Source organism: Podarcis cretensis, assembly GCF_951804945.1.
Source record: "Podarcis cretensis genome assembly, chromosome: 10".
Taxonomy (NCBI): Eukaryota; Metazoa; Chordata; class Lepidosauria; order Squamata; family Lacertidae; genus Podarcis; species Podarcis cretensis.
The window spans coordinates 17,016,690-17,042,497 of record NC_137179.1 but is presented as its reverse complement, the minus strand read 5'-3'; the positions used below and the strand labels follow the sequence as shown (position 1 = coordinate 17,042,497).

Sequence of the window (25,808 nt, the reverse complement as noted above, 5' to 3'; positions counted from 1 at the left end):
GCGGGCCAGTGGTTAGGCATGATGGGAGTAATAAGAATAATAATAATAATAATAATAATAATAATAATAATAATAATAATTTATTTATACCCCGCCCATCTGGCTGGGCTTCCCCAGCCACTCTGGGTGGCTTCCAACAAAATATTAAAATACAGTAATGCATCAAACATTAAAAGCTTCCCTAAACAGGGCTGCCTTCAGATTTCTTCTAAAAGTCTGGTAGTAGTTGTTCTCTTTGACATCTGGTGGGAGGGCATTCCACAGGGCGGGTGCCACTACCGAGAAGGCCCTTTGCCTGGTTCCCTGTAATTTGGCTTCTTGCAGTGAGGGAACCACCAGAAGACCCTCTGCACTGGACCTCAGTGTCCGGGTAGAATGATGGGGGTGGAGACGCTCCTTCAGATATACTGGACCGAGGCCGTTTAGGGCTTTAAAGGTCAGCACCAACACTTTGAATTGTGCTCGGAAACGTACTGGGAGCCAATGTAGGTCTTTCAAGACCTGTGTTATGTGGTCTCGGCGGCCGCTCCAACAACCTCGAGAAGGTCATAGCTTCCCTGTCCCACTTTTGAGGGTGCTCATGCCACCATTCCCAGGAACTGGGACTACAGGGTTATAGGAAAAAGTGACGGTGCGGAGTCCTCGCCATGTGGCCCCCAATCTTCAGGTGTTACCAAAATAGTATAAGACGAGGCTGGGGAACTTGTGGTCTTCCCGATGTTTTTGGACTCCCGACAGCCTCAGCCAACAGTCCAGAGTGATGGGAGCTGCAGCCTAACCTCTGGAAATTCCCCATCTTTGACAGAAAAGGATGTTCTGAAGCAGCTCCCCACCCTTAAAGGAATGTTGGACAGCTGCCTGATAGAGAAATCTTTCCTACAGGATATGCTGCAGCCCGTATAATGCTAAGCATGAGCCCTCTCACTGAGCTATCCCATGACTTGGGAAGGAGGTGCACTGGGACATGCATACTGCATATTTTTAGCTTGACAACGTAACTGAGTCTTTGGGGATCCTAGAACAAGGACTTCTGTTTGGATTCCCTCCATCTTCCCTCAGCCTGGAGAGAGAGAGTGAGTTTCCTTGGCTTTCCGAGACACGAGAAAAACACACATGCACACTAAGGTCTAATTCACTCATTTACTGCCAGGCTGCTGTTGTGCCTAGGATTTAATCTAAGAACCAAGCCCTTTAAAAATGCCCTCAAGTCCACATTGCACACTTTCCTCCTCTGCCTTGTACAGGTGAACAAGACCCAGAGGGCTCAGGTGGTTGGGGTTGTTGCTGCCAGGAAGCTGGTCCTGGATTCCTGCTGCCCAGAAAAGGTGCCTTGAGACGCTTGCCCGCTCCGCGCGATCTTGAGGGCCCTTATAGCGCTGCCAGGGCAGGTCTTGCATCTGCAGCTGTTTGTGAAGAAGCAAAAGGGCAGGGACTGCGACACGTAGTTCAAAAGCGCGTTCAGGTTCTCCTCCTCAGACATTCTCTCCCACACTCGGGTGAAGATTCTTCGGCAGAGATCCTGCAGGCATTCTAGGGTGGAGAGGGCCATCTTGAGTTCTTCGAGGGCGTACGAGGCCTGGGGGACATTCTCGTGAAACTGGGAGGATAATTCTTCCATGCTGAAGAGGACGATCAGGTAGATGGTCCTCAGCGGGAGTGTGACCGTATAGTACAAGGCAGCCAGCCAAGCCTTCCATTCCTGAAATGCAGACATCCATTGGGGAATGAATATATATATATATATATATATATATATATATATATATATATATATATATATATATATATATATATATATATATATATATATATATATATATATATATAAAACAACAACAACAACAACAACATAGGGAGATGACTTATTACAAGTCATGACCTTTGGTCCACCTAGTGTGGTGGAGTGCTTAGAGCAGCCTCTCTCAACCTTGGGTTGTTGGACTACAACTCCCATCAGCCCTAGCTGGCAGGACCAGTGCTGCATCAGGGATGATGGGAATTGTTGCGCAACATCTGGGGACCCTAGGTGGAGAAAGGCTGGATTAGACTGCAGCTGGAGGGAGTATTGTGTCCAATTCCAGGCACCACGATTTAAGAAAGATATTGACAAGCTGGAAGGTGTGCAGAGGAGGGCAACTGAGATGATCAAAGGTCTGGGTTGGACTAGATGACCCTTGGGGTCCCTTCCAGCTCTAAGATTCCACAATTCTAGAGTGTTGAAGAAAGACCTAGGAGATGGGGCTTCTATATTCCCCACTCAGTCACGAAGCTCACTGGGAGACCTTGGGCCAGTGAACCTACCTGACAGGGTTGTTGTGAGGATAAAACAGGAAAAGGAAGACCCATGTGCACCACCTTGAAAAAAGGTGTTATATAAATGTAATTTTAAAAAACCCACAGGTAATAGCTGGCACTGGCTCTCCAGAGTTTCAGGCAGGAGTCTTTGCTAGCCTTATCTCAAGATGCCAGGACTCAAACCTGCAACCTTCTGCATGCAAAGCATTTCTCCTGCTACTGAGCTATGGCCTCACCACACTTAAAGAGAGATTTTGAGACGGCGGATGTGATGTAATGCAAGGATGAAGTTTTCCATTAGCCCCTGCTCCTAATGCTTTTTTTTACTGTGGATCAGCTTACAGGGAGGTGGTCACACTTAACTTTGTGCTGTGGACTTGCTGAACTCTGTGGATCATGCTGACGACGCACCCAGGAGCTGGCCAGCACGTGCATTTTGGGTGCCAAACGCAAGCCAGACTGGGTCAGATCCACCTGGAAATCCACTGAATCCGAACAGTGCCAAGTGCAAGGTGCACACTTGCAGTGGGGAAATCAGGAGTGCACTGTTAGTATCCTGGTCACCCTTCCCGAACACAGCTTGCATTTACAGATAGGTAGCCGTGTGTATCTGAAGAAGTGTGCATGCACACGAAAGCTCATACCAAGAACTAACTTAGTTGGTCTTTAAGGTGCTACTGGAAGGAATTTTTTTTATTTTGTTTTGACAGCTTGCATTTAGTGCTGTTTAAATTTGGAGCATAAATTCCCTTTCCCATGCATTTATTTTAGTTTGTGGACTCAATGGTCTTATGCTCTCCTCTCTCTCTTTACATGGCAATGTACTTCTCATTCTGCAGTGTGTGTGTATGTATAAACAGAGCTTTCAAAACATTACTGTGTTGGTTGCAGTGTGTAGGTGTGTCGTGTGAACGCTCCCCATGCTCTTCCCAGGGCTAGAAAGGGGTTGGTTTAACCTCTGGACATGGGTGGTGCTGTGGTCTAAACCACTGAGCCTCTTGGGCTTGCTGATCAGAAGGTCGGCAGTTCGAGTCCACCCAACAGGGTGAGCGCCTGTTGCTCTGTCTCAGCTCCTGTCAACCTAGCAGTTTGAAATCACACCAGTGCAAGTAGATAAATAGGTACCACTGCAGCGGGAAGGTAAATAGTGTTTCCGTGCACTCTGTTTTCCGTCACAGTGTTCTGTTGTGCCAGAAGTGGTTTAGTCCTGCTGGCCACATGACCTGGAAAGCTGTCTGTGGACAAACGCCGGCTCCCTCGACCCAAAAGCGAGATCAACGCCACAGCGCCATAGTCGCCTTTGACTGGACTTAACTATCCAGGGGTCCTTTACCTTTTACCTTCCTTTAGTTTAACCTCTGGTTTGCTAGTAAACTGAATTACTAGCTGAATTACTAACTGAATTACTGTGTTACTAAAAGATGCATCTCTAAAAAGTGTGTCACGAATGTGAAAAGTTTGGAAAGTTCTGGTGTAGAATTTGACCTTGATGACACAGTTGCCTCCCCTTCCCCCGCCCTCTCTCTCACATACACCATCCTTGGGGCTAATCTAAGAAATATTTCAGCCTCACTGAAACTTTTTTGTTTTCAAAGGAGATGTGATTGTTTCCTCCCAGCCCAGAGCGACATAGGAAGGGGAAGGAATGCTCTTACCGCATAGCAGTTTTCCGTGACCTTTTGGAGGCTCTGGCACGTGTGGCTGATGCGGCGCTGAGACTGCATCGAAGCATAGTGTTGGAATTTGTTCAGCAAGGAAAGCAAGCAGACCATGTACCCTTCGCACCTGATCTGCGCCTGCACTTCCTCCCCAGAATCCCCCAATCCACATTTAGAACATGTCCGAGTCTCATCTGAAACAAAAGAAACATCACTGTGTGATCATAAAGGGAGACAGAAGGTTGCAGCTGGAGATTGCAGAAGCCCCGTGTTTGAGGTGGCCCCAGTCATTTTTGCGAGGTGTTGGGATCCATGGCCAGGAGACATCTCCATGAGCCAGTTGCCATGTACACAATGTTTCCCTACGCCGGGGATTAACCATGTTGGCATTCTTGGGTACCATTTTATACCATTCTTGGGTACCATTTTACGCCCCAATGGTGGAGCCATTGTTTAAAGCTTTTCATGTAACCATGGTGGGTCCATTGATTTCTGTGGGTCTACTCTGAGTAGAATCATAGAATCATAGAATCATAGAGTTGGAAGAGACCACAAGGGCCATCGAGTCCAACCCCCTGCCAAGCAGGAAACACCATCAGAGCACTCCTGACATATGGTTGTCAAGCCTCTGCTTAAAGACCTCCAAAGAAGGAGACTCCACCACACACCTTGGCAGCAAATTCCACTGTTGAACAGCTCTTACTGTCAGGAAGTTCTTCCTAATGTTTAGGTGGAATCTTTTTTCTTGTAGTTTGGAACCATTGCTCCGTGTCCGCTTCTCTGGAGCAGCAGAAAACAACCTTTCTCCCTCCTCTATGTGACATCCTTTTATATATTTGAACATGGCTATCATATCACCCCTTAACCTCCTCTTCTCCAGGCTAAACATGCCCAGCTCCCTTAGCCGTTCTTCATAAGGCATCGTTTCCAGGCCTTTGACCATTTTGGTTGCCCTCCTCTGGACACGTTCCAGTTTGTCAGTGTCCTTCTTGAACTGTGGTGCCCAGAACTGGACACAGTACTCCAGGTGAGGTCTGACCAGAGCAGAATACAGTGGCACTATTACTTCCCTTGATCTAGATGCAATACTCCTATTGATGCAGCCCAGAATTGCATTGGCTTTTTTAGCTGCCGCGTCACACTGTTGGCTCATGTCAAGTTTGTGGTCAACCAAGACTCCTAGATCCTTTTCACATGTACTGCTCTCAAGCCAGGTGTCACCCATCTTGTATTTGTGCCTCTCATTTTTTTTGCCCAAGTGCAATACTTTACATTTCTCCCTATTAAAATTCATCTTGTTTGTTTTGGCCCAGTTCTCTAATCTGTCAAGGTCGTTTTGAAGTGTGATCCTGTCCTCTGGGGTGTTAGCCACCCCTCCCAGTTTGGTGTCATCTGCAAATTTGACCAGGATGCCCTTGAGTCCATCATCCAAGTCGTTGATAAAGATGTTGAATAAGACTGGGCCCAAGACAGAACCCTGTGGCACCCCACTAGTCACTCTTCTCCAGGATGAAGAGGAACCATTGATGAGCACCCTTTGGGTTCGGTCAGTCAGCCAGTTACAAATCCACTGAGTGGTAGCATAGTCAAGACCGCATTTTACCAGCTTCTTTACAAGAATATCATGGGGCACCTTGTCAAATGCCTTGCTGAAATCAAGGTAGGCTACATCCACTGCGTTCCCTTCATCTACCAGGCTTGTAATTCTGTCAAAAAACGAGATCAGGTTAGTCTGACACGACTTATTTTTTAGAAATCCATGCTGACTATTGGTGATCACAGTATTCCTTTCTAGGTGCTCACAAACTGTTTGCTTAATGATCTGCTCCAGAATCTTCCCTGGTATTGATGTCAGACTGACTGGGCGGTAATTATTTGGGTCCTCTCTTTTCCCCTTTTTGAAAATAGGGACAACATTTGCCCTCCTCCAGTCTGCCGGGACTTCGCCTGTTCTCCAGGAATTCTCAAAGATGACTGCCAGTGGTTCTGAGATCACATCTGCCAGTTCTTTTAATACTCTTGGATGCAGTTCATCTGGCCCTGGAGACTTGAATACATCTAAACTAGCCAAGTATTCTTGTACTATCTCCTTAGTTATTCTGGGCTGTGTTTCCTCTGCTGAATCATTTGCTCCAAATTCTTCAGGTCAGGCATTGTTTTCTTTATCGGAGAAGACTGAGGCAAAGAAGGCATTGAGGAGTTCAGCCCTTTCTGTGTCCCCTGTTTGCATTTCACCATCTTCTCCTCTGAGTGACCCCACTGTTTCTTTGTTCTTCCTTTTGCTACGAACATACCCATAAAAGCCTTTTTTGTTGCTTTTAACCTCTCTAGCAATCCTGAGTTCATTCTGTGCTTTAGCTTTTCTGACTTTGTGTCTACACGTGCTGGCTATTTGTTTGAATTCCTCTTTGGTGGTTTCCCCCCTTTTGCATTTTTTGTTGTTGTTGTTGTTTAGTCGTTTAGTCGTGTCCGACTCTTCGTGACCCCATGGACCAGAGAACGCCAGGCACTCCTGTCCTCCACTGCCCCCCGCAGCTTGGTCAGACTCATGCTGGTAACCTCGAAAACACTATCCAACCATCTCGTCCTCTGTCGCCCCCTTCTCCTTGTGCCCTCCATCTTTCCCAACATCAGGGTCTTCTCCAGGGAGTCTTCTCTTCTCATGAGGTGGCCAAAGTACTGGAGCCTCAGCTTCACAATCTGTCCTTCCAGTGAGCACTCAGGGCTGATTTCCTTCAGAATGGAGAGGTTTGATCTTCTTGCAGTCCATGGGACTCTCATGAGTCTCCTCCAGCACCATAATTCAAAAGCATCAATTCTTCGGCGATCAGCCTTCTTTATGGTCCAGCTCTCACTTCCATATATCACTACTGGGAAAACCATAGCTTTAACTATACGGACCTTTGTTGGCAAGGTGATGTCTCTACTTCTCAAGATGCTGTCTAGGCCTGTCATTGCCCTTCTCCCAAGAAGCAGGCGTCTTTTAATTTCGTGGCTGCTGTCACCATCTGCAGTGATCATGGAGTCCAAGAAAGTAAAATCTCTCACTGCCTCCATTTCTTCCCCTTCTATTTGCCAGGAGGTGATGGGACCAGTAGCCATGATCTTCGTTTTTTTGATGTTGAGCTTCAGACCATATTTTGTACTCTCCTCTTTCACCCTCAATAAAAGGTTCTTTAATTCCTCCTCACTTTCTGCCATCAAGGTTGTGTCATCTGCATATCTGAGGTTGTTGATATTTCTTCCGGCAATCTTAATTCCGGCTAGGGATTCATCCAGCCCAGCCTTTCGCATGATGAATTCTGCATATAAGTTAAATAAGCAGGGAGACAAAATGCAGCCTTGTCGTACTCCTTTCCCAATTTTGAACCAGTCAGTTGTTCCATATCCAGTTCTAACTGTAGCTTCTTGTCCCACATAGAGATTTCTCAGGAGACAGATGAGGTGATCAGGCACTCCCATTTTTAATCTGTGATATTTTTTTTTTGTTTTTAATCTGTGATATTTTAGTGTATTTTTGGTTTTTATGGAAGCCGCCCAGAGTGGCTGGGGAGACCCAGCCAGATGGGCGGGGTACAAATAATAAATTATTATTATTATTATTATTTCTTTAAGAACTTGCCATAGTTTGCCATGGTCGACACAGTCAAAGGCTTTTGCATAGTCAATGAAGCAGAAGTAAATGTCTTTCTGGAACTCTCTAGCTTTCTCCATAATCCAGCGCATGTTTGCAATTTGGTCTCTGGTTCCTCTGCCTCTTCTAAATCCAGCTTGCACTTCTGGGAGTTCTCGGTCCACATACTGCATTTTTTGTACACATCCTTTTTTAATCTTAACTCAGTTAAAAGTTCTTTAGATAGCCACCCTGGCTTCTTTAGGCACCTTCCATGTTTCCGTCTCATTGGTATTGCCTGAAGTTGTGCTTTTACTATCTCCCTCTTAACAAACTCCCAGCCATCATGAACTCCCTTTCCTTTTAGTATTACTGTCCATGGGATCTCACCCAGCACTTCCCTAAGTTTTATGGTCGGCTTTCTTAAAGTCAAGAAATTGAGTCCTAGTATGCTTGGCTGCTCCTTTCTGCTGTATAGTAAATTTCAGAAGAGCATGATCACTCGCGCCTAATGATCCTTCCACTTCTACCCCACTAACCAGGTCATCAACATTGGTTAGGACCAGATCTAAAATGGCTGTTCCTCTTGTTGCTTCTCCCACTTTCTGGACAATGAAGTTGTCTGCAAGGCCAGTGAGGAATCTGTTTGACCTTATGCTCTTGGCTGAGTTTGACATCCAACAAATATCTGGGTAATTGAAGTCCCCCATTACTACTATCTCCCTTCCTTTTGCATGCTTGGCCATCTGTTCCAGGAAGGCATCATCTATGTCCTCCGTTTGGCTTGGGGATCTATAGTAAACTCCCACAATGAGGTCCCTGTTATTCATCTCTCCCTTAATTTTGACCCAAATGCTCTCACTTTGGCTTTGAGGTTCTAAATCTTGGATCTCTTCACAGGTATACACATCCCTGACATATAACACCACTCCTCCTCCTTTCTTGTCTGGTCTATTTCTCTGAAATAGATTGTAACCCTCCATTATTACATTCCAGTCATGGGACTTATCCCACCAGGTTTCAGTGATGCCTATTATGTCATATTTAGTTTGCTGTACCAAGAGCTCAAGCTCATCTTGTTTATTACCCATGCTTTGCGCATTAGTGTACAGACATTGAAGTCCATTAATCATTCCCCCGTGTCTCTTATTTAAGGATTTTTTCCTCCCACCACTAGGTCTGCGTGCTGTTTGCTCCATTTGGTCTATGACATTTGGATGATCATGTTCATCAATTGATAGACTCCTACCTTCAGGAGCACTGTCTTCCTCCCCCACATTAGTCAGTTTAAAGCCCTCCTGATGAGGTTTCTGAGTTTTTTGGCAAAAACATTCCTCCCAACCGTTGTGAGGTGCAGCCCATCGCTTGCCAGAAGTCCATCTTCAAGAAACTGCAGTCCGTGATCTAAGAATCCAAACCGTTCCTGTTTACACCATTTGCGAAGCCAGCTGTTCACTTCCACTATTTTTCTCTCTCTCCCTGGGCCACGTCGTTCAACTGGGAGGACAGATGAGATGACAATTTGTGCATTTAATTGCTTCAATTTCCTGCCCAGAGCCTCATAGTCTCTTTTGATCTTCTGGAGGCTATTGCTTGCAGTGTCATTGGTTCCCACATGAACCAAGAGGAAGGGGTATTTGTCAGTGGGTTTTATGATTCCTTGTAGTCGTTCAGTTACATCTTGGATCTTAGCCCCGGGGAGACAGCACACTTCCCGAGACATCTTGTCAGGCCCACAGATCACTGCTTCTGTTCCCCTCAGTAGGGAATCCCCTATCACCACTACACGCCTCCTCTTAGGTTTGGTCGGGGTTCTTCCGTGATCTGTCCGTTCCAAGGTCGCCTGCACATTCCCTGAGGACTGACTTTGCTGCTCGTCTTCATATACCTGATCGACTGTAACGAGGGAGAGTAAAATGCCACCCAGTCATATGTGGGGGGGGGGTGAAAGAGAGTGAAATGCCTTACTTTCCCCAGTCACCACTCCCCAGAAAATCTCTGGGACCTGCCAGTTAGTCTGGCTGCCATTCCCTCCCCACACCTGCAGAGATGTCCTGGGAATTATGCTATTTCATCACTTATCTTTCAAGATGACTTTGGGAAGCCTGCCCCCCTCCAATATGCCCCTCATTTCACCACATTGCCTGCCCCCTTTGCAAAATTTCTGAAATCTCTCTTCCCATTTTGCTACCTACAGATAGGAGAGTGAGCTGAGGAGGGGTCATTTCGTCTAGGGCCTAATATTTTCACAGACGCTGACCCCCCTCGTGAGTGGTCAGGCTCCATAATAAATTTGGCACATCTAAGTGGTAGATGCTTCACAGTTAATGGAGCATGTATACACATTTGTGTGTGTGTTTTTTTTTAAAAAAATCCAACACTAGAGGAGCATAAAGTCACGGAAAGATGCTCATGGGGCTGACCCAGCCTTAGACATTAATGATTTGTCTAAATCAGGAGCATGGAATCTCAGGCTTGGGGAATAAATATGGCCCTCCAGTCCTCTCTATGTGGCCCTCCGGGCTCTCCTCATGCCACACATCCTCTCCCCAAGCCACACCCCTCACTGGCCTTGTTTGCCTGTGCAGAATGCATCCTTGAGGTTTTGTATTGCCTCTTGCTTGCCTGGATAGAGGGGTATGTGCAGTGCTTTTTATCAAGAAAAAATGGTGCCAGAACTCACCATGAAATTGTAAGTTGCCAGGCAATCTGGGGCAGCCCTGAACAGCTGTTGGTTTGACAACAGCACAACAGCAGCATTCACCGCTAAAAAACTACAGTCATAGATCTAAAAAAAAAGAATAGACTCGCATACACCGGCCAGTTTCTGTTTTGACTTGAAATGTTTGTTTGGGGCTTCGCGGAAGTACATAAAGGCAAGAAGCGGGGGCCAGAATGGTGCCCACCTGAGAGATGCCGAAACTGCACTCTGGCTGAAAAAAAGCTGGGTATGTGTAGGAACTAGTCTACTGTCCAAAGGGGTACTTTGCCTCTGTACCTGGCCCCCCCACTGGGCATGTGACCACCAGAATTTGCCCAGAAAGGAATGTAGCACTTGAACTGAAAGGGTTCTCCCACCCCAGGTCTAAATCTTGGTACTTTGTCTGCACATATCATTAAGATAAAAAACCACTCTGTACTGTACAGGTAGGGGGAAAACACTCTAAGGAGCCCTTACTCATATCTTCATCTGCAACCAGGAGATAGTGATCTATAAATGCATGGGACCTGCCCAGCATGGTGTCCACACTGGTCCTGGCCATCTGGCCAACTCTCGTCCCCATCAACAGGCTCATACTCCCAGTCACCATGGACGTTGTGGTCCTCACGCTACCCTGGACAGCATCTCTGGTCATGTCAACCATCCCCGATAGCCTGCGGGTCATGGCGCTCTTTGCACATGTGACTTTAGAAGACATCATCTCCTTCGTACCAGAGACAACCTGCAAGAGTCAGAAGACAGATCCTGGTGGGATTATTGGAAACTAGCTTTTGTCTTGGGTCCTGTGAATTGTGGCTCTGTGAGGGGCAAACTGCAGTGCCCTGGCTTCTTTGCAAGGAAGACATGTGCTCTAAATTTATGGTGCATGGGATGCGACTTGAGTCTGTGGGTTTTTTTAAATTTAATTTAAAAATTATTTATGATTTTCAATTTTATACATTTCAATAATTTTATGATCATTTTAACATTTCAAAACTTGGCTTCCTTCCCCTCTTTCTGCAGTTCCTTAAATTTATTTTTAATATTCTTTGCATATCCAAATTAACTTAATTTGCTCATTTATTCATCTACTTTAGATACATATATGCTTACAAAACTGCAGGTTATTACAATAATCCTGCCAATGTTCTTATCTGTTTACAGTTTATTTGTAAATATTAAATAGACTATTTACATTCTTTTACACAAAGTTTGTTATCTTGGTTTCTTATTTTTCTGCTAGGCTTCACCATTTCTGCATATTCCATAAGCTTTTTTTATCCATTCTTCTTTTTCTGGGACTTCTTCTTTCAATTTTTGGATAAATAACATTCTTGCTGCTGTAGTAGCATACATGAATAAATTTCTAGACAGTTTGGGTAGTTCTGTCCCTATAATTCCCAAAAGGAAAGCTTCTGGGTTGTTGTTTTTTACAAACGTTATTTTAAACATCTTTTTCAATTCATTATATATCATTTCCCAGTAAGCTTTAACCTTACTACAAGACCTTACACATACGATATAAAGAACCTTCTTTCTCTTTACATTTCCAGGACATACTTGATTTGGATTTATACATTTTTGCCAATTTACTCGGTGTTAGGTACCATCGATATATCATTTTCATATAATTTTCTGTTAGACCAATAACATGCTGTAAATTTTATGTCTGTATTCCACAGTCATTCCCATACTTCCATATCTATATTTTGACCAATATCTTTTCTCCAATGTATCTGCCCTCTGTGTTTCAAGAGGACCATCTTTTCTCTTGGTTTTGGGCTGCTTTGAACTGTGGATCATTTGTGGCACTCTTCACCTCTATTTGTGATGTTTTTAAGATGTTGCAAAGTGTCCAGAGACTTATTCGAAATGACCTAAATAAATGTTTGCAATCTTCTGGGAGGCAGACAACTGCTTACCTGATCAGCTGTCTGTTGAAGGATGGGCATCTTCTCTTCCACTGTATCTAAGCCCCGACAGGCGTACCTGTTTGCTGTTGCAACTAAGGAGAGAGACACAGAGAGGAAGACACTTAGGTTTTTGTTATGGTTACTGGTATGTGTCCCTTTCAGTCTCACTAAAACAACTGAGCTTTGACTTATTTGTAACAAAAATATTATACCAAGAAATCACACAAGGAACTTTGGCAATGGTTACAAAATACTGGTAGGGTGAAAATCTATCAATTGTTCTTTCTCTCAGTCCCTCATTTTTCCAATGTCCGTTTTATTTTTCTATGGGCTTAACCACTTTCCTTCGCGCTTTCCAGGCATGGTCCACACTTTAAAGCCTTTAAAGTCCCCCTTTTTTTTTTTTTGCTCCAGAGCTTTCCCCATGAAAACCTGCTCTTTAAAGCACAGTCTCCACTCTCCCTCATTTCAAAGGAAACATGAACCCCAAGTCAGTGCCTGGAACCCCCGGAATCTCACATACCTCAAAGATTGCAACAATAACAACAGCAATAAATCAATTAATCTAACAGCACACAGTTAAATAGCCAAGATACTGAGGGCAGGCCTATGTTCATAAAGGAAATCAGGAAAACCTTGACCGCATTTCTAACCTGGAAGAAATTACCCAACACAACTTTTGTACAGGATTTTGAACTTGATTCCCCTGTAATTTCTTACCGCCGTCTGAACAAACCTTTACTTTTGCCACCACTGGTGTGATTATTTGGCTGGTCAGTTTTGGATTTCTGTCTGTAACAACCAAATTCAGCAGCAGATTCCCCTGCTTTTTCTTGGTGGACTTCGGAGCAAAGTAGAACAGGGACTTACTAGAATCAGCGGCATAGGAAGGGGGGTGCGGGCCCCCCCGGGTGTCATCAATGAGGGGGGTGACAAAATGGCCAACCAGCTGGGAGGTGGGCACGCCGCTTCCCTGGTGCCGGCGCTCAACTCTGAGCGCGCTGCACGCCTGCCTCCTGGCACTACCATCCTGAATTGGGGGGGGGTGGCGGCACCAGTTTGGGGAGTCGTGGGGAGGGGGGCGAATCCTGACTCCATCCCACTGGCATGTGGGGCGGAGGCGAACTTGAAAGCGGAACCTTTTGCAGGAAAACACAACACGCACAAACAGGCGCCCTGCAGCAGCGAGTGTCTTTCAAAATGCAAGCAAAGCAACGGAGCCAGGTGACTTTAGTTTACGCCATGTCCCCACACTGAGCAGCCTTGCAAGGTTCAGATCTGGGGAGGGGGTGGCAGAAGGGCACAACAGCCTCAGCTCGGGGCTGGGGTTGCTCCAGTGGCGGTGGGGGTTGGTTGTCCGATGCCTTTGTTCTGTCGCTTGCCCTGCACCCTTGCATTGGCGGGTTGGAGTCACGCTTCACCACTGACTAGAATCCGTTTACTGGTCTACAGGGTTCCAGGAAGTTCCTGCACTGTGCTAGACCTCATTTCCAAGGTAGGAAGGACTCCTAAACCCAGAGAAGCTTGAATAGATTGTTGTGTGTGTTGACAGCAGTGGCAATTTGAGGACGATTGTTATGTACAGTGGTACCTCTGGATGCAAACGGGATCCATTCCGGAGCCCTGTTCGCATCCTGAAGCGAACGTAACACGCGACTGCACGTGTGTGGGTCGCGTTCCGCCACTTCCGCGCATGCGCGTGGCGTCATTTTGAACATCTGCGCATGCACAAGCAGCAAAACCCAGAAGTAACGCACTCCGTTACTTCTGGGTTGCCGTGGAGCGCAACCCGAAAATATTCATCCTGAAGCTACTTCAACCCGAGATATGACTGTACTAAGCTTGGATCCTAGAACAATACGCAAGTAGGATCCCGGAATGCAACAACTGATTGGCTTGCAGGAGAAGACCAATCAGGCTCCAGGAGGAAGTTAATCAGCCTATTAGGCTGGTAGGATTGTAGAATGCAACAACTGATTGGCCTGCAGGAAAAGACCAATCAGGCTCCAGGAGGGAAGCAGAATCAGCCAATCAGACGGGACTCATTGTGTAAATAATGTATATAAAAGCCTGAGGTTTGGCGGGCAATTCAATCACTGTTTTACAAGCTGCAATAAAGAGCATGAAATCACTACAGGACTCCGAGTATATTTCAGAGACTGTGAGCTAGCTTGTCAATAAATACTCATTGCCATCTCTTTGGCTAATTCTAGCTTGTTGCATTTAGCGTGCACACAAAAATGCAGCCCTCTGCCTCAGTTTTACTCACTCTGAGGTTCAAATGTAGTCAGAAGTGGCTGTGCCTTGTTGATTGCAGCTCCAGTGATGGTCTTCATGCCTTTCTCTGCCCCGCCACACACTGTCTGAATGTAGGAGCTTTTTCTCTTGATGGAGGTGTAGTTTGAAGAAACCAAGTCGCAGACAGAGCACACCAAGGGGAGGCTGCCAACTCTCTTCAAGACATTCTGACATGGAAGCCAAAGCCAGACCTTTGTTATTTAAACCATCAGTTGTACAATAAATACATAAATAAAAACCATTCAGAGCACAGTTCAAACAAAACAACACGTCCACACTACGGCAGTACCAATAAACAATAGCATACCACAAAAGAAGCAGAGGCCACGATTTGTAATACAAGTCAATACTATAACCTGAAGTTAGCAACCCTCCGTGTTTGGGTGGACTTTATAATTTTATTTTAAACATTTATTATATTTATTAGTCACTTGCTTTTCAAAAATGAAACTCAAAGTGACTTCCAAAAAACAACAGTATTTAAAACAAAGACAAAACAACTTAAAATACACTAGTTTAGATCAAGTTTATGCTCCGAGATCTGCTGAGATTCTCCCAGTGCCCTGCCTTTCATACTGTGGTTCTTTGATTCCGTTGCAAGTGAGGGATGGACGGACCAGTCACTTTTCCTGATGCTCCATCATAGGGCCATTCCATCATGTCTTTCCAGAAGGATGCCCCCCAAAACCCATATGTAAACTATCACACATTTTGTACATACTTTGCTTGTAAAACACACATTTTTTTTGGTGCATTCTCCCCTTTAAACATGCATTTTGTATGAGGTTCTTTCAAAAACAAAAGAACACCTTTATTTTTGCACCTTTGGGGGATTGAGATGGCATTGCAAAACCTGGAGAGATGGGTAATCTGAGGAGAGAATAAGATAGCAAAAAGGAGTGTAGCCCAGCAAAAAAAAAACTGGAAGAAGAAAAGAACAAAGTGGGGAGTATTCATCTAAACACTTGTTCTAATACAACTTTAAGCTGTGCCATCTAATTTCCTGCTTTGGAGAGTTGGGGGAAAGGTTGGGAAAGTTACATCGCATAGCTAAAAACTGTTTTTTTTAGATACCACCTATGGTATGCAAACAAGCTTGAATACACAACTACCTCATCCTCAAGACTTTCGTCAGAGGTCTCTGAAGACGTAGCAGACGGTTCTGGCTTCGTAGAAGACATGATGCGTTCCGTGGTCACTGGAAGTACAGAGAACAGAAAGCAATTGTGTCGGGGGCAATCATGGCCCAATTAACGGCCACAAATAGCTCCGTTGCTGGGTTGCTGCCAGTGGAAGCAGAAGATGGGAAACTCAGGTTCAAGTCCCCATTCAACCATGAAACTTAGCGGGTGGCCCTGGACCTGTAACTATCATTCAGGCTGACCTACCTCACAGGGGTCTTGTGAGGATGTAATGTTTATGTGTGTGTAGGGGGGTGAGAGTCCAGCAGACCACTTTCAGAAGGAAGGTAGAATATAAGTGCAGCAAGTAAATCAATAAAAAAACAGGCTATGCCTTTCCATACTGGGAAACTTTTCCATTGATAATGAGGCTTGAAAGCACTCACACTGTCTCTAAATTTTTAAAACAACAATAATACTTTTATTATTTACACCCTGCCCATTCGACTAGGTTGCCCCAGCCACTCTGGGCAGCTTCTGACATATATAGAAACATAATAAAACATTAAACCTTTAAAAACTACAGAGCTGCCTCAGATGTCTTCTAAAGGTTGTATGGTTACTTATCTCCTTGGCTCGGGGGTCACATAACTCCATACCTTCCAACATTTTTCTGATGAAAATAGAAACACCTTAAGGAAAAGCGGGACATTCTGGAATCAAATCAGAAACCGGGACAGCTTCTGTAAATCCAGCACTGTCCCTGGAAAATAGGGACCTTTGGAGGGTTGCTTTCTGGCACCCACTGTCTGCTATAGCTTCCTTCCCTCCAAATGTTAAAGATGAGCAGTCTGTGTTGTGATGGAGCAGCTATATGCCCACTTAAATGAAGCTCACTGGGTGACCTTGAGCCTGCACTATTTCCCAGGTTATTTTACCAGGTTGACATGATTAAAAAAGAGGGGGAAAGCCCTACGTTTTATTTTAATTTTAAAATCAAGAGGTATATAATTTTTATGCAGTAAGTTGTGAAATGAGTAAAATGTATATTGTGCTGAGCTCTTCGGAGGAAGGGCAGAATATAAGCTTAAAGAAACTGATAAATGACATACCATCCAAGTCGATCCAGAGACAAACAGATGTGAGCATTAGAATTTCTGGGATACAAACACCCATTGTGAGGTGGGAGTGGCCATGATCCAAAGCTCTGTATACTCAACCATCCTCAAAGCAGCCTTTTGGGAAAACTAGTGGCTAACCCTGTTCTTAAATAAAGCACTGCTGTCCCTACAGAATGAGCTGTATTCCCCCACCCCCCAGTGTTTACCCAGACTCACCAGAAGGTGACCCTATTACTGTTTTTTCCCAGAGCAACAACTACTTTGGACTTGGAGGAGGAAGACTGGATTATTCCATTGGGCTTATTCTTCACGCTGACGGCTTCCTATGTTAACATTTTGGGCATTTCCCATTAGAGGAGGACTACATTGGCTCTCAGGAAGAGGCTTCCGCTGCCATGGTTTCAAAACTTCATCCCCAGGGTGAATGAGGATGAATTCAGGAAAGATGGTGGCGTTTTGCCACTGTCTAAGACGGGTCGTGGGGAGAAACCACCAGGGTTGCAAGTGATGGGAGTTCCCATTGTTTCTTCAGCCCGGCAAGCACTGAAGGAGAGAGCAGTGCCCACCAATCAAGCTGTACATGCAAATTAGTTTCTTTATGATTGCTTGTTCAATTGGATCCAGCAGCTATGAAGGCTGCAACCCTATGCACACCTTGCCTGGGACTTCAGCCCAATTGAATCCAGTGGGGCTTATTGCAAAGAACGTTTGAGCCCTACTGGATCAGACCAAGGGCCTGTCTAGTCTGCTGTCTTGTTTGTCATATGAGGAACAGGACATGAGTGCAATAGCTCTTTCTTGGGTCCCTTCCACATGTGGACTTTAACTGCATAAACCCTAATATTTAACTAAATAAACCCTAATATTTCGCTAGGCATTTGAATCCCTCCTGCAAAACTCTCAAGGCAATCTTTGGCCAATTTTGAGAACTTTCAGATTGCTTGTATTCATTGTTTATTATCTTGCGAGCTTCCTCGGGTGGACCATGCCCCCAAATATTGTCATAAATAAATATGTGCATTGTGGAAGTGATATTCAGTTAGTACGGCTGACCCTTTGCCCACCAGTGTATTTAAATTTTATTACAGCATGTTGTAGCTTATAAAATGCCACCAGAGGGCCATAGAACCACATTTGCTTTAAAAATTCCCCTCAAATCAGGAGAGGTGAATCTTTCCATCCATCAGACTTGGCTACTTTTTCTCTTCTCTTTGTGGAGATCCCACAGCTGTTAAGCCAGTCATTCCTTCCAGAAAACTCCTAAGAAGTGTAAATGATCACTTGAGGTGCATCAGATACGGAGATGATTGCATTCACTTTCCTGATTATAATGCTAGAACTTCTGTCCTGGCATCTGATGTTCTGTTTACACTGCAATCAGTACCTGTCGCGCTAAGGATCTGTGACTTTTTGATTGATATACCTCCATATCGTGCATCCACTGAATCTTCTTTTAAGTCTTTTGTTCAGTTTAGAATGCAACACATGCATTTATTTTTATTCATTTTTGGCTTGAAACCACATGGATGTCTGATGTCAGCAACACCTCAGTTTCAAAGGGTTCCCCATCCTAAAGGCAAACTTATTCTATTACCTTGTGTAACTCATAACCACAAGTTATAGTGGTGATGTCCAAAAGCTTACATGGCAGGAAGGCGGGGATTAGGCAAAATAACGGAGGACGTCTGTATTCAGAAATCCTGCCCTTCTACCAAACACAGAGACAACAGGATAAGACTGTTTTCTTTAAACCATAACTAGCTTCTGATTTTTCATAAGTTGTCTGCTGATGGAAGCAAAATACTGGGACAAACTGACTTTTGTTTGATCCAGCATACTATATTCTTCACATGGCCTAGCAAGTGACTTTAGGATTGCAGCAATAGTTATCTGGCAATAGTGTGGTTAAAGATACACCATAGTGACCCTGTTTGCATCTGCTAAATCACCAGGAAGGAGGACAAAACTCTGAATTTCACATAATCACATCGTTGGATGCAGCCTTGTAGGCTATTTCCATCTAATTCTCAGCTCTGAGTAGAAACTCTAGAGCTACAAGCATCCTCAATAGATGAATTTGCAGCCCACCACTCCTCTAAGTCATTAACTTCAATATTGAACTGTTCTTACTGGCTAGAGGTTCCTCCTAATGTCCAACCAAAATCTACCCTCTTTGTAATTGAAGCCCATTGGAACTACTTAAAAAAAAATAGTTTTTACACTGCCTCTTAGCTTTAGAAGAGCTTTCTTGTCACCTTGCAAATTCAAAGACATAATAATGAAAAGCATGCAGTAAAAAATGTAAACAGTGCAAATGCAGGAGAGCAGATAAAATAAATAAACAGTAAATTCAGCAGACAGCTTTCATCAGAATGAGAAAAGGCTTGGGAAATAAAATTTTAAAAGGTTTTCAAAGCTGCATCAAAAAGCAACTCAGGCTGTGTACACCCACCAAGTATTTAAAGCACCCCTTTCAAGAATTCTGGGAACTGCAGTTTCTTAAAGGTGCTGGGAATTGTAGCTCTGTGGGTGGATTCTTTGGAGGCAACTATGATTTGAATATACACTATGTACATAGCCTCTGTTGCCTGATGATAAAGTATTCTGCAAACAGGATACCACAATTTAAAAGTCTTTTCCTACAGGTATGTTTGACAGTGGGGCCTCCAATGCTGATCTTAATCATATAAGTGATCTTTATGTTGCTTACCTGATGGGGAGCTAATGGAGTGAGTAAAATTCTCAGGATAAATCATCATAGCAAGAGCCCGACGCAGTTTATGTAGCTTCTTTCCTAGATTAAAAGATTGCAGCAGGGGCAAATTTGTTTATCTGTATTCTGAAAAGTTTGCGCTGACAAATTCGCAGAACATATGAACATATCCACAGATGTCCCACACAAGATAAAAACCAAACAAAATGGAATATAAGGATTTTTTCCTTTGCACCAAATTCTTATGAAGGAGAAAGCTTGTTTCTTGCTTCTGTTTATGAGGATAGGACAAAAAGAGTCGGGTACAGAATTACCACAGAATTACCAACGTTTGGTTTCAAAAATTCTGGCCCACGAGGCAGGGGCACAAACAGAACAGGATCCAGCAAACAGGATCAACACAATATGGTGGGTCAACTGCTAGACTTTGGCCAAACCAGGGGTTTATTTTACCATAATACTGCTTAACCTAACAGGAGGACATGTTTTTACTTGTTGCAAAGAGACGGAGTTGGCAACCTCCGGCGTACATTTTGCAAATATTAATTGAAAAAGAAGTGCTATCTTAATGATTCCACACAACCCCCTACCCAGGGGACTGATCAATATGGCAAGAATAGTAAGGCTTACAAGATATGTAAGGTGAGTACACAGCAACAGAAATACAAATTCCGTCTCACTTTTTTTCCAGAACTTCTGCAGCTTCTCGGAGATGTCACACTCCTTTCCCTTCCCTCGAAATGGCATTTCCCTTATACAGATAGAGGGTAAGGGCTGTCATTCACAGAGTTCTAAAAACTTCCATTCCTCTGTCACCCTCACAGAGGAACGCATCAACAATCACCCGGATTGCTGCCTTAGAATACGGAATCCCTTCGTGGGAGGACATTCTGTTCACCGCATTCAGAACTCTCCACCGGGTGGTCTCCCTCTTTTATGCCACTGATGGATCTTGAAGTGTCCCCTGAAATACTTTCGAGCAATTAAAATTTCACAGAAGACTGGGAAACTCATGGTGGCATCAGTGATGAGGGCATAAACCTATTAGGACAAGTGCCTTAAATTTCCAGGCCAGCAGACCATGTAATTCATGATGGAGGTCGCACTGTCCAGATTATGGGCCACCCCGGCTGAAGGGCTCCATTGCCATAAATATCTGTAATTCGCGTGCATTTGTGTTTGATTAATTGCCATAGCTTTATCACTACCCTAAGGAGTCTCAAAATGGCTAACAATCTCCTTTCCCTTCCTCCCCCACAACAAACACTGTGAGGTGAGTGGGGCTGAGAGACTTCAGAGAAGTGTGACTAGCCCAAGGTCACCCAGCAGCTGCATGTGGAGGAGCAGGGAAGCAAACCCAGTTCACCAGATTACGAGCCCACAGCTCTTAACCACTACACCACACTTTTGCTTCTCTCTGCGAGCGTATGTATGTCATAAGCAGTACTAGACCTCAAGCCTGTCTTGCAGCGCTTTCATACCCACCAAGTGTCTCGATTTCCCAGGGACAGTCCCAAAATTACAAAAGCCACTCCAGCTTCTGATTTCATCCTGGAATGTGGCTCTTTTCCCCACCAGCACTGCTGTTGCCAAGCTCAGGGAAGAGGATGAGCCAGCACTTGTCCTGAGTGGTGGTGGCGGCATCTCTGGCAGAACCCCACCCCCAAGTGCATCTATTTTCCAGGGATGTCCCTGATTTAGAGAAGCTGTCCCAGTTTCTGATTTGCTCCTGGAATGCCCTGCTTTTCTTTAGGATGTCCCGATTTTCACTGGAGAAATGTTGGAGGGTATGGATTTATGTGAGCCAAGGAGATATGTAACAATTCAACCCTCAAAAGACATTCAAGGCAGCCCTGCATGGCGAAGTTTTTAAATGTGTAATATTTCTGTCTGTTTTTATATATGTTGGAAGCCACCCAGAGTGTTTGGGGCAACCCAGTCAGATGGGTGGGGTATAAATATTATTATTATTATTATTATCATCATCATTATTATTATTGAATAGGATGTCCCTATTTGGAGAAATGTTGGAGGGTATGGGATACTGACTTGGGGACAATCCTCACCAAATGCATAAGACACTGTTAGCACACATTATTCAGGTAATGCATAATGGGACAGATGAGGCTGTATGCCAGAGGTGGGGAAGCTGTGGCGCTCTGGATGTTGCTGGACTTCAACTCCCATCATCTCTGACCATTGGTCATGCTGGCTGGGGCTGATGGGAAATGAAGTCCACCAGAGCGGCAGCCCACCAGACCCCCAGCCGCTACTGCTCTATATCCTGAGAGCAGACTCCACCACCAAATTTGTGGACCTAGAGCCATGCTGCCTATGAGTGATTCTTGTCTGCAAAGTGGGTGGCACACTTGTCACAGCAGTCGGCATTTATTTGTGACTCAAAGGAGAGTCAACTGTAGAGATCTATAGTACATAATGTTGGGAAACTGTCTATTTAGAGCTCTAGCCAAGATCTGACCCAAAGTGGGGGAAATTAAACTTGACAGATGGACTATTTCACACAGCTCAGCACTTTACAGTATATGCAAACTATTTTTGAACACAGCTGCTCAGAAAGAGCTTGTAACATTTTCTTAGACGTCATAGGCACCTGGAAAAACAACAACTGGTAACTGGCTGAAATTGAGGCTTGCTAATATTATCTGGGCTCACTGAGTTTTGGATTGCACTGCCAACTCTCTCTCATGACTTTTAGCATCTGAAAGACTAGCTGTATTTCTACATAGATATAGATATATAGATATCTCAGTCCCACACACAAAGTGAAAAAACACTTAATTTTAAATATTACAGTCACATCTTTACCTTATTTAGAAAATGTATTCATTTTCCTATTGAGCTATGCTATTCGTAAATTCAAGTTTGTGGCATCCTTTGTTCCATGGTACAAAATCATATTCTCTAGCCCTTAAAATTCTCAACTGATGTCTGTATCAGAAGGATTTTACAGTGTTCTTGCACTTCATGGTTCATTCCGTAGCCCACATTAAGCTGTGAGTCATCTACTTAGTTTTCTGATTGGGGGGAGAAAAGCAGGAGAAATAAATACATAACCTTGCAGCAGCAGCTTCAAGACGGAAATGCTCAGAATTTTGTTCTCCAGGGGAGCAAAAAGAATAAAAGCAATCAGGTGTAATGGCAAATGGGAAGCAGAAAAATATTTATTCCTTTTTATTCCTAACACTTATGCAATTGTGGGTGGCAGAATAACTTTGAATTGCAAGCAATTCTTCTAAATAGACTTGGTAGATTTCAGTTCCCCCTTTAGGATTACTACGGTGTAATTTGGAGGGTGAAATTGAAGTTGTTCCTAGCCACCCATCAGCTTCTGTGCTTCCGGCTATCCATTTTATTAATACAGTTTCCCCCAGCTCACCCTGCATGCAAGGATTTATTTGCTCATGTTGGAAATTATATATCACATCCTGTATTATGACTCCAACAAGCCTGCAGCTTTTGGGTTCATGTATGTGCCTCAGAGATACTGACCTTTGCAAAAAGTGTAGTGATAAAAGTCTAGCTGCAGCATAAATTCTGCAAGAGTATGCTGGGCTACAGTCATGATTAGGGGCATTTCACATATTTTGTTGTTGCAAATGGGGTTTGGCCAATGTGTATCCATTGCAGAGGGAGCTGCAGCCTGATCCTGGCTTTCCAGCGTCTTTGCATCATGCACAAATTTGCAAATGTTTGCTTCTCATATTCACAGTTTACATGCTTCTTAGGTGACTGCTTCAGAAACGTTAACATATGAGGGTGGAGGGTGGTTCAGTCGGTAGAGCGTTAGACTCTTAATTCAAGGTCGTGGGTTTGAGCTCCATGGAGGGCACAAGATTCCTGCATTTCAGAGAGTTGGACTAGACAATCCTCGTGGTCCCATTCCAACTCTACAATTCTAGAAGTTCTCAAGCCGCGTAATGCATACAAAATGCAAGAATGCATGTATCCGGCTAAGGTGTGCATAAAAATGTGACTTAGTGCAAGATGCATTATATAAAAGGGAAAGATGCACTGGAAAAGTTTATACAGTGGTACCTCGGGTTAAGTACTTAATTCATTCTGGAGGTCCGTTCTTAAGCTGAAACTGTTCTTAACCTGAAGCACCACTTTAGCTTAATGGGGCTTCCTGCTGCCGCCGTCCCACTGCCATGAGATTTCTGTTCTCATCCTGAAGCAAAGTTCTTAACCTGAGGTAATATTTCTGGGTTGGCAGAGTCTGTAACCTGAAGCGTATGTAACCCGAGGTACCACTGTACAATGTGTATAATAGGAGGAAATCACACAAACATGCGTGTAAATTTTCATGGGGATGTAAAAATACATAAATAAAACAATGCAAACTGTTGTGGAGAGCCAGTGTGGTGCAGTGGTTTGAGTGTCAGACTAGGACCTGGGAGATCAGGGTTCAAATCTCCACTTGGCCATGAATATCTTGGGCTAGTTAGGCCTCTTAGCCTGACCTACCTCACAGGGTTTTGGTGGGAATTAAATGAGGAGAGGGAGAACCATGTGGACCACCTTGAGCTCCTTGGAAAAAAGGGGGAATATAAGTGCATTAAATAAATAAATGTGGAGAACCATATTGAAGACTTGGGGTGGTGGTTTTGGGTGGAGACAGAATAGTACTGAAATTTATAGATTTACCCACCCCTACCTGGAAGTTGCACACCCCATTCTGAAATGAAACTTTATGAGGATTACGACGAGTGAAGGAAGAATGAAGTGTGCCTACAACTGTAAATTTTTTTAAGTATGCCAGCTCTCAGAAATTTGGGAGTTCTCATGCATTTTCTTCCAGAATCACTAACTGTCCAGAACTCATTTCCCAGGATTCTTTGGGGGAAGCCATGACAATTCAGCTGACAGATAATAAATCCAGTGTCAGTTTGTAGTTAGGATCTGCTGTGAAGCATGCCCAACCTCCCTACAATATGTCTCCATGGTAACCTTTGCTCAGAAAGCACTGGAGATGTTTAGTGTCATGCCAAAAAGGTCAGCATCTTGCAAACAGAAATAAATTAAGGGAAATTGCTGTGACTCAGAGGCAAAAAGTCTACTTCAGGATGGCTGGGTGTCTAAAGCTATGAAGCCCCTTCTTTCATTTTATTACCTCTTGAAGTAGAAAAGTGAATATATAAAGATAGGGGATGTCGGGTCCTACATTTCGCTACATCTCTTTGAACATAGCTACATGTAACAAGCATGTTTATTTGTTTTCTTATTTCAGGAATCATATCCTGAAACTCTCAGAGTGTTTATTTTATTCATTAATTTATTGAATTCATATACTGCCCTGTATCCACAGGTCTCAGGGCGATTCACAGACTAAAGGGTAGCTTATAGTTAAAAATAAGATAAAACAAACAATTTCACAGAGAGAGAGAGAGAGAGAGAGAGAGAGAGAGAGAGAAAGGAAGAAAGGAAGAAAGGAAGGAAGAAAGAAAGAAAGAAAGAAAGAAAGAAAGAAAGAAAGAAACTTTGATAATTGAAACAGCAGAGAGCAGCACAACGATCAGGAACTTTTAATGCAGATGGAAACCAACAATTTAAAGCCTGGGTAAATCAGTACTGTACAAGGTAAATCTCTCTGAGAAGGAAATACTAAAGGCATAGCACCACAACTGCTGAGATTCTTTCTCAAGTAGTTCTCCACATTCAGTCACCACCCATTTGCAGTTAATAACGATGATGATGATGATCATAATGATGATGTACCCATTATCTTTTCCCTAGTTAGCAGGGTGGTCCACAGAGACAATTTTCGGCAGAAAAATGGCGGGGGGGGGGGGACTTAAGAAGTCTCTCTCCTCCCTCCTTCCTGAAAACCACCTTCTCTTCCCACTTCTCACTACAGTGGAACCTCTGTTGAATTTGCAGAGTCCCGTGCACAGCGGAATGATGAGGAGTACGTGCCACATACTCTATATTACTTTATTTACACTTCAAAGCTGGTAGATTACAGAAAAACATCTTGCCTCTGCCGGAGCAGAGAATGCATCCTCTCTCCTCTAAAGCACGGAGAGAACTGTGAGAACAGTGAAAAACAGGAAACCAGTGTACGTCACATCCAGTCTCCTTTCCCGTGAGAAACTCCAACAGCAATTGACTGTGGAATGTAAACACCTGTCTCGTGACAAGCACTTTCGCTGCACAGTGAAGAGAGCAGAAACCAACAACCTCGTGTTACGTACCATCCTCCTTGCGAACTCTGCGATTTACAAGCTCTGCTAACCTGGAAGTAGATGCCCCTTGTTGTGAACTTTGCCCCAGGATGTGAGTGGAAGTTGTGCACCGGCAGCAGCGGGGGGCACCATTAGTGAAAGCGTGCCTCATGTTATGAGCGGTTTTGGGTTA

At 44.1% G+C, this 25,808-nt stretch overlaps 1 protein-coding gene across 4 annotated transcripts; it reads right to left on the bottom strand.

Annotated features, from left to right (window-relative positions):
- Nucleotides 1–1,126: 1,126 nt before the first annotated feature.
- On the bottom strand, nt 1,127–20,338 carry LOC307225079 (perilipin-3-like). Of its 4 annotated transcripts, none has more exons than XM_079992795.1 (8): nt 20,114–20,338; nt 19,431–19,514; nt 15,591–15,676; nt 14,450–14,645; nt 12,190–12,272; nt 10,745–11,009; nt 3,951–4,147; nt 1,127–1,699 (listed from the first exon to the last, which is right to left on the bottom strand). In XM_079992795.1, the coding sequence occupies exons 1-8, from the start codon at nt 20,178–20,180 to the stop codon at nt 1,265–1,267; spliced, it is 1,413 nt and encodes a 470-aa protein (XP_079848921.1). In that variant the 5' UTR covers nt 20,181–20,338; the 3' UTR covers nt 1,127–1,264. The 4 variants fall into 4 exon arrangements, with proteins under 4 accessions (XP_079848921.1, XP_079848923.1, XP_079848924.1 ...); XM_079992797.1 differs by having other exon boundaries at nt 20,064–20,220; XM_079992798.1 differs by lacking the exons at nt 19,431–19,514; nt 20,114–20,338 and adding an exon at nt 16,937–17,245.
- Between the last annotated feature and the right edge of the window lie 5,470 nt (nt 20,339–25,808).

Excerpts from the sequence above, each read along its gene's own strand:
- LOC307225079 (XM_079992795.1), bottom strand. The coding sequence starts at position 20,180 with ATGCCATTTCGAGGGAAGGGAAAGGAGTGTGACATCTCCGAGAAGCTG. Across the intron at positions 14,646-15,590 it reads ACGAAAGTCTTGAGGATGAG|AATGTCTTGAAGAGAGTTGG; the intron begins GTAGTTGTGTAT and ends CTTCCATGTCAG. Across the intron at positions 12,273-14,449 it reads GACTACATTTGAACCTCAGA|TTGCAACAGCAAACAGGTAC; the intron begins GTGAGTAAAACT and ends CTCTCTCCTTAG.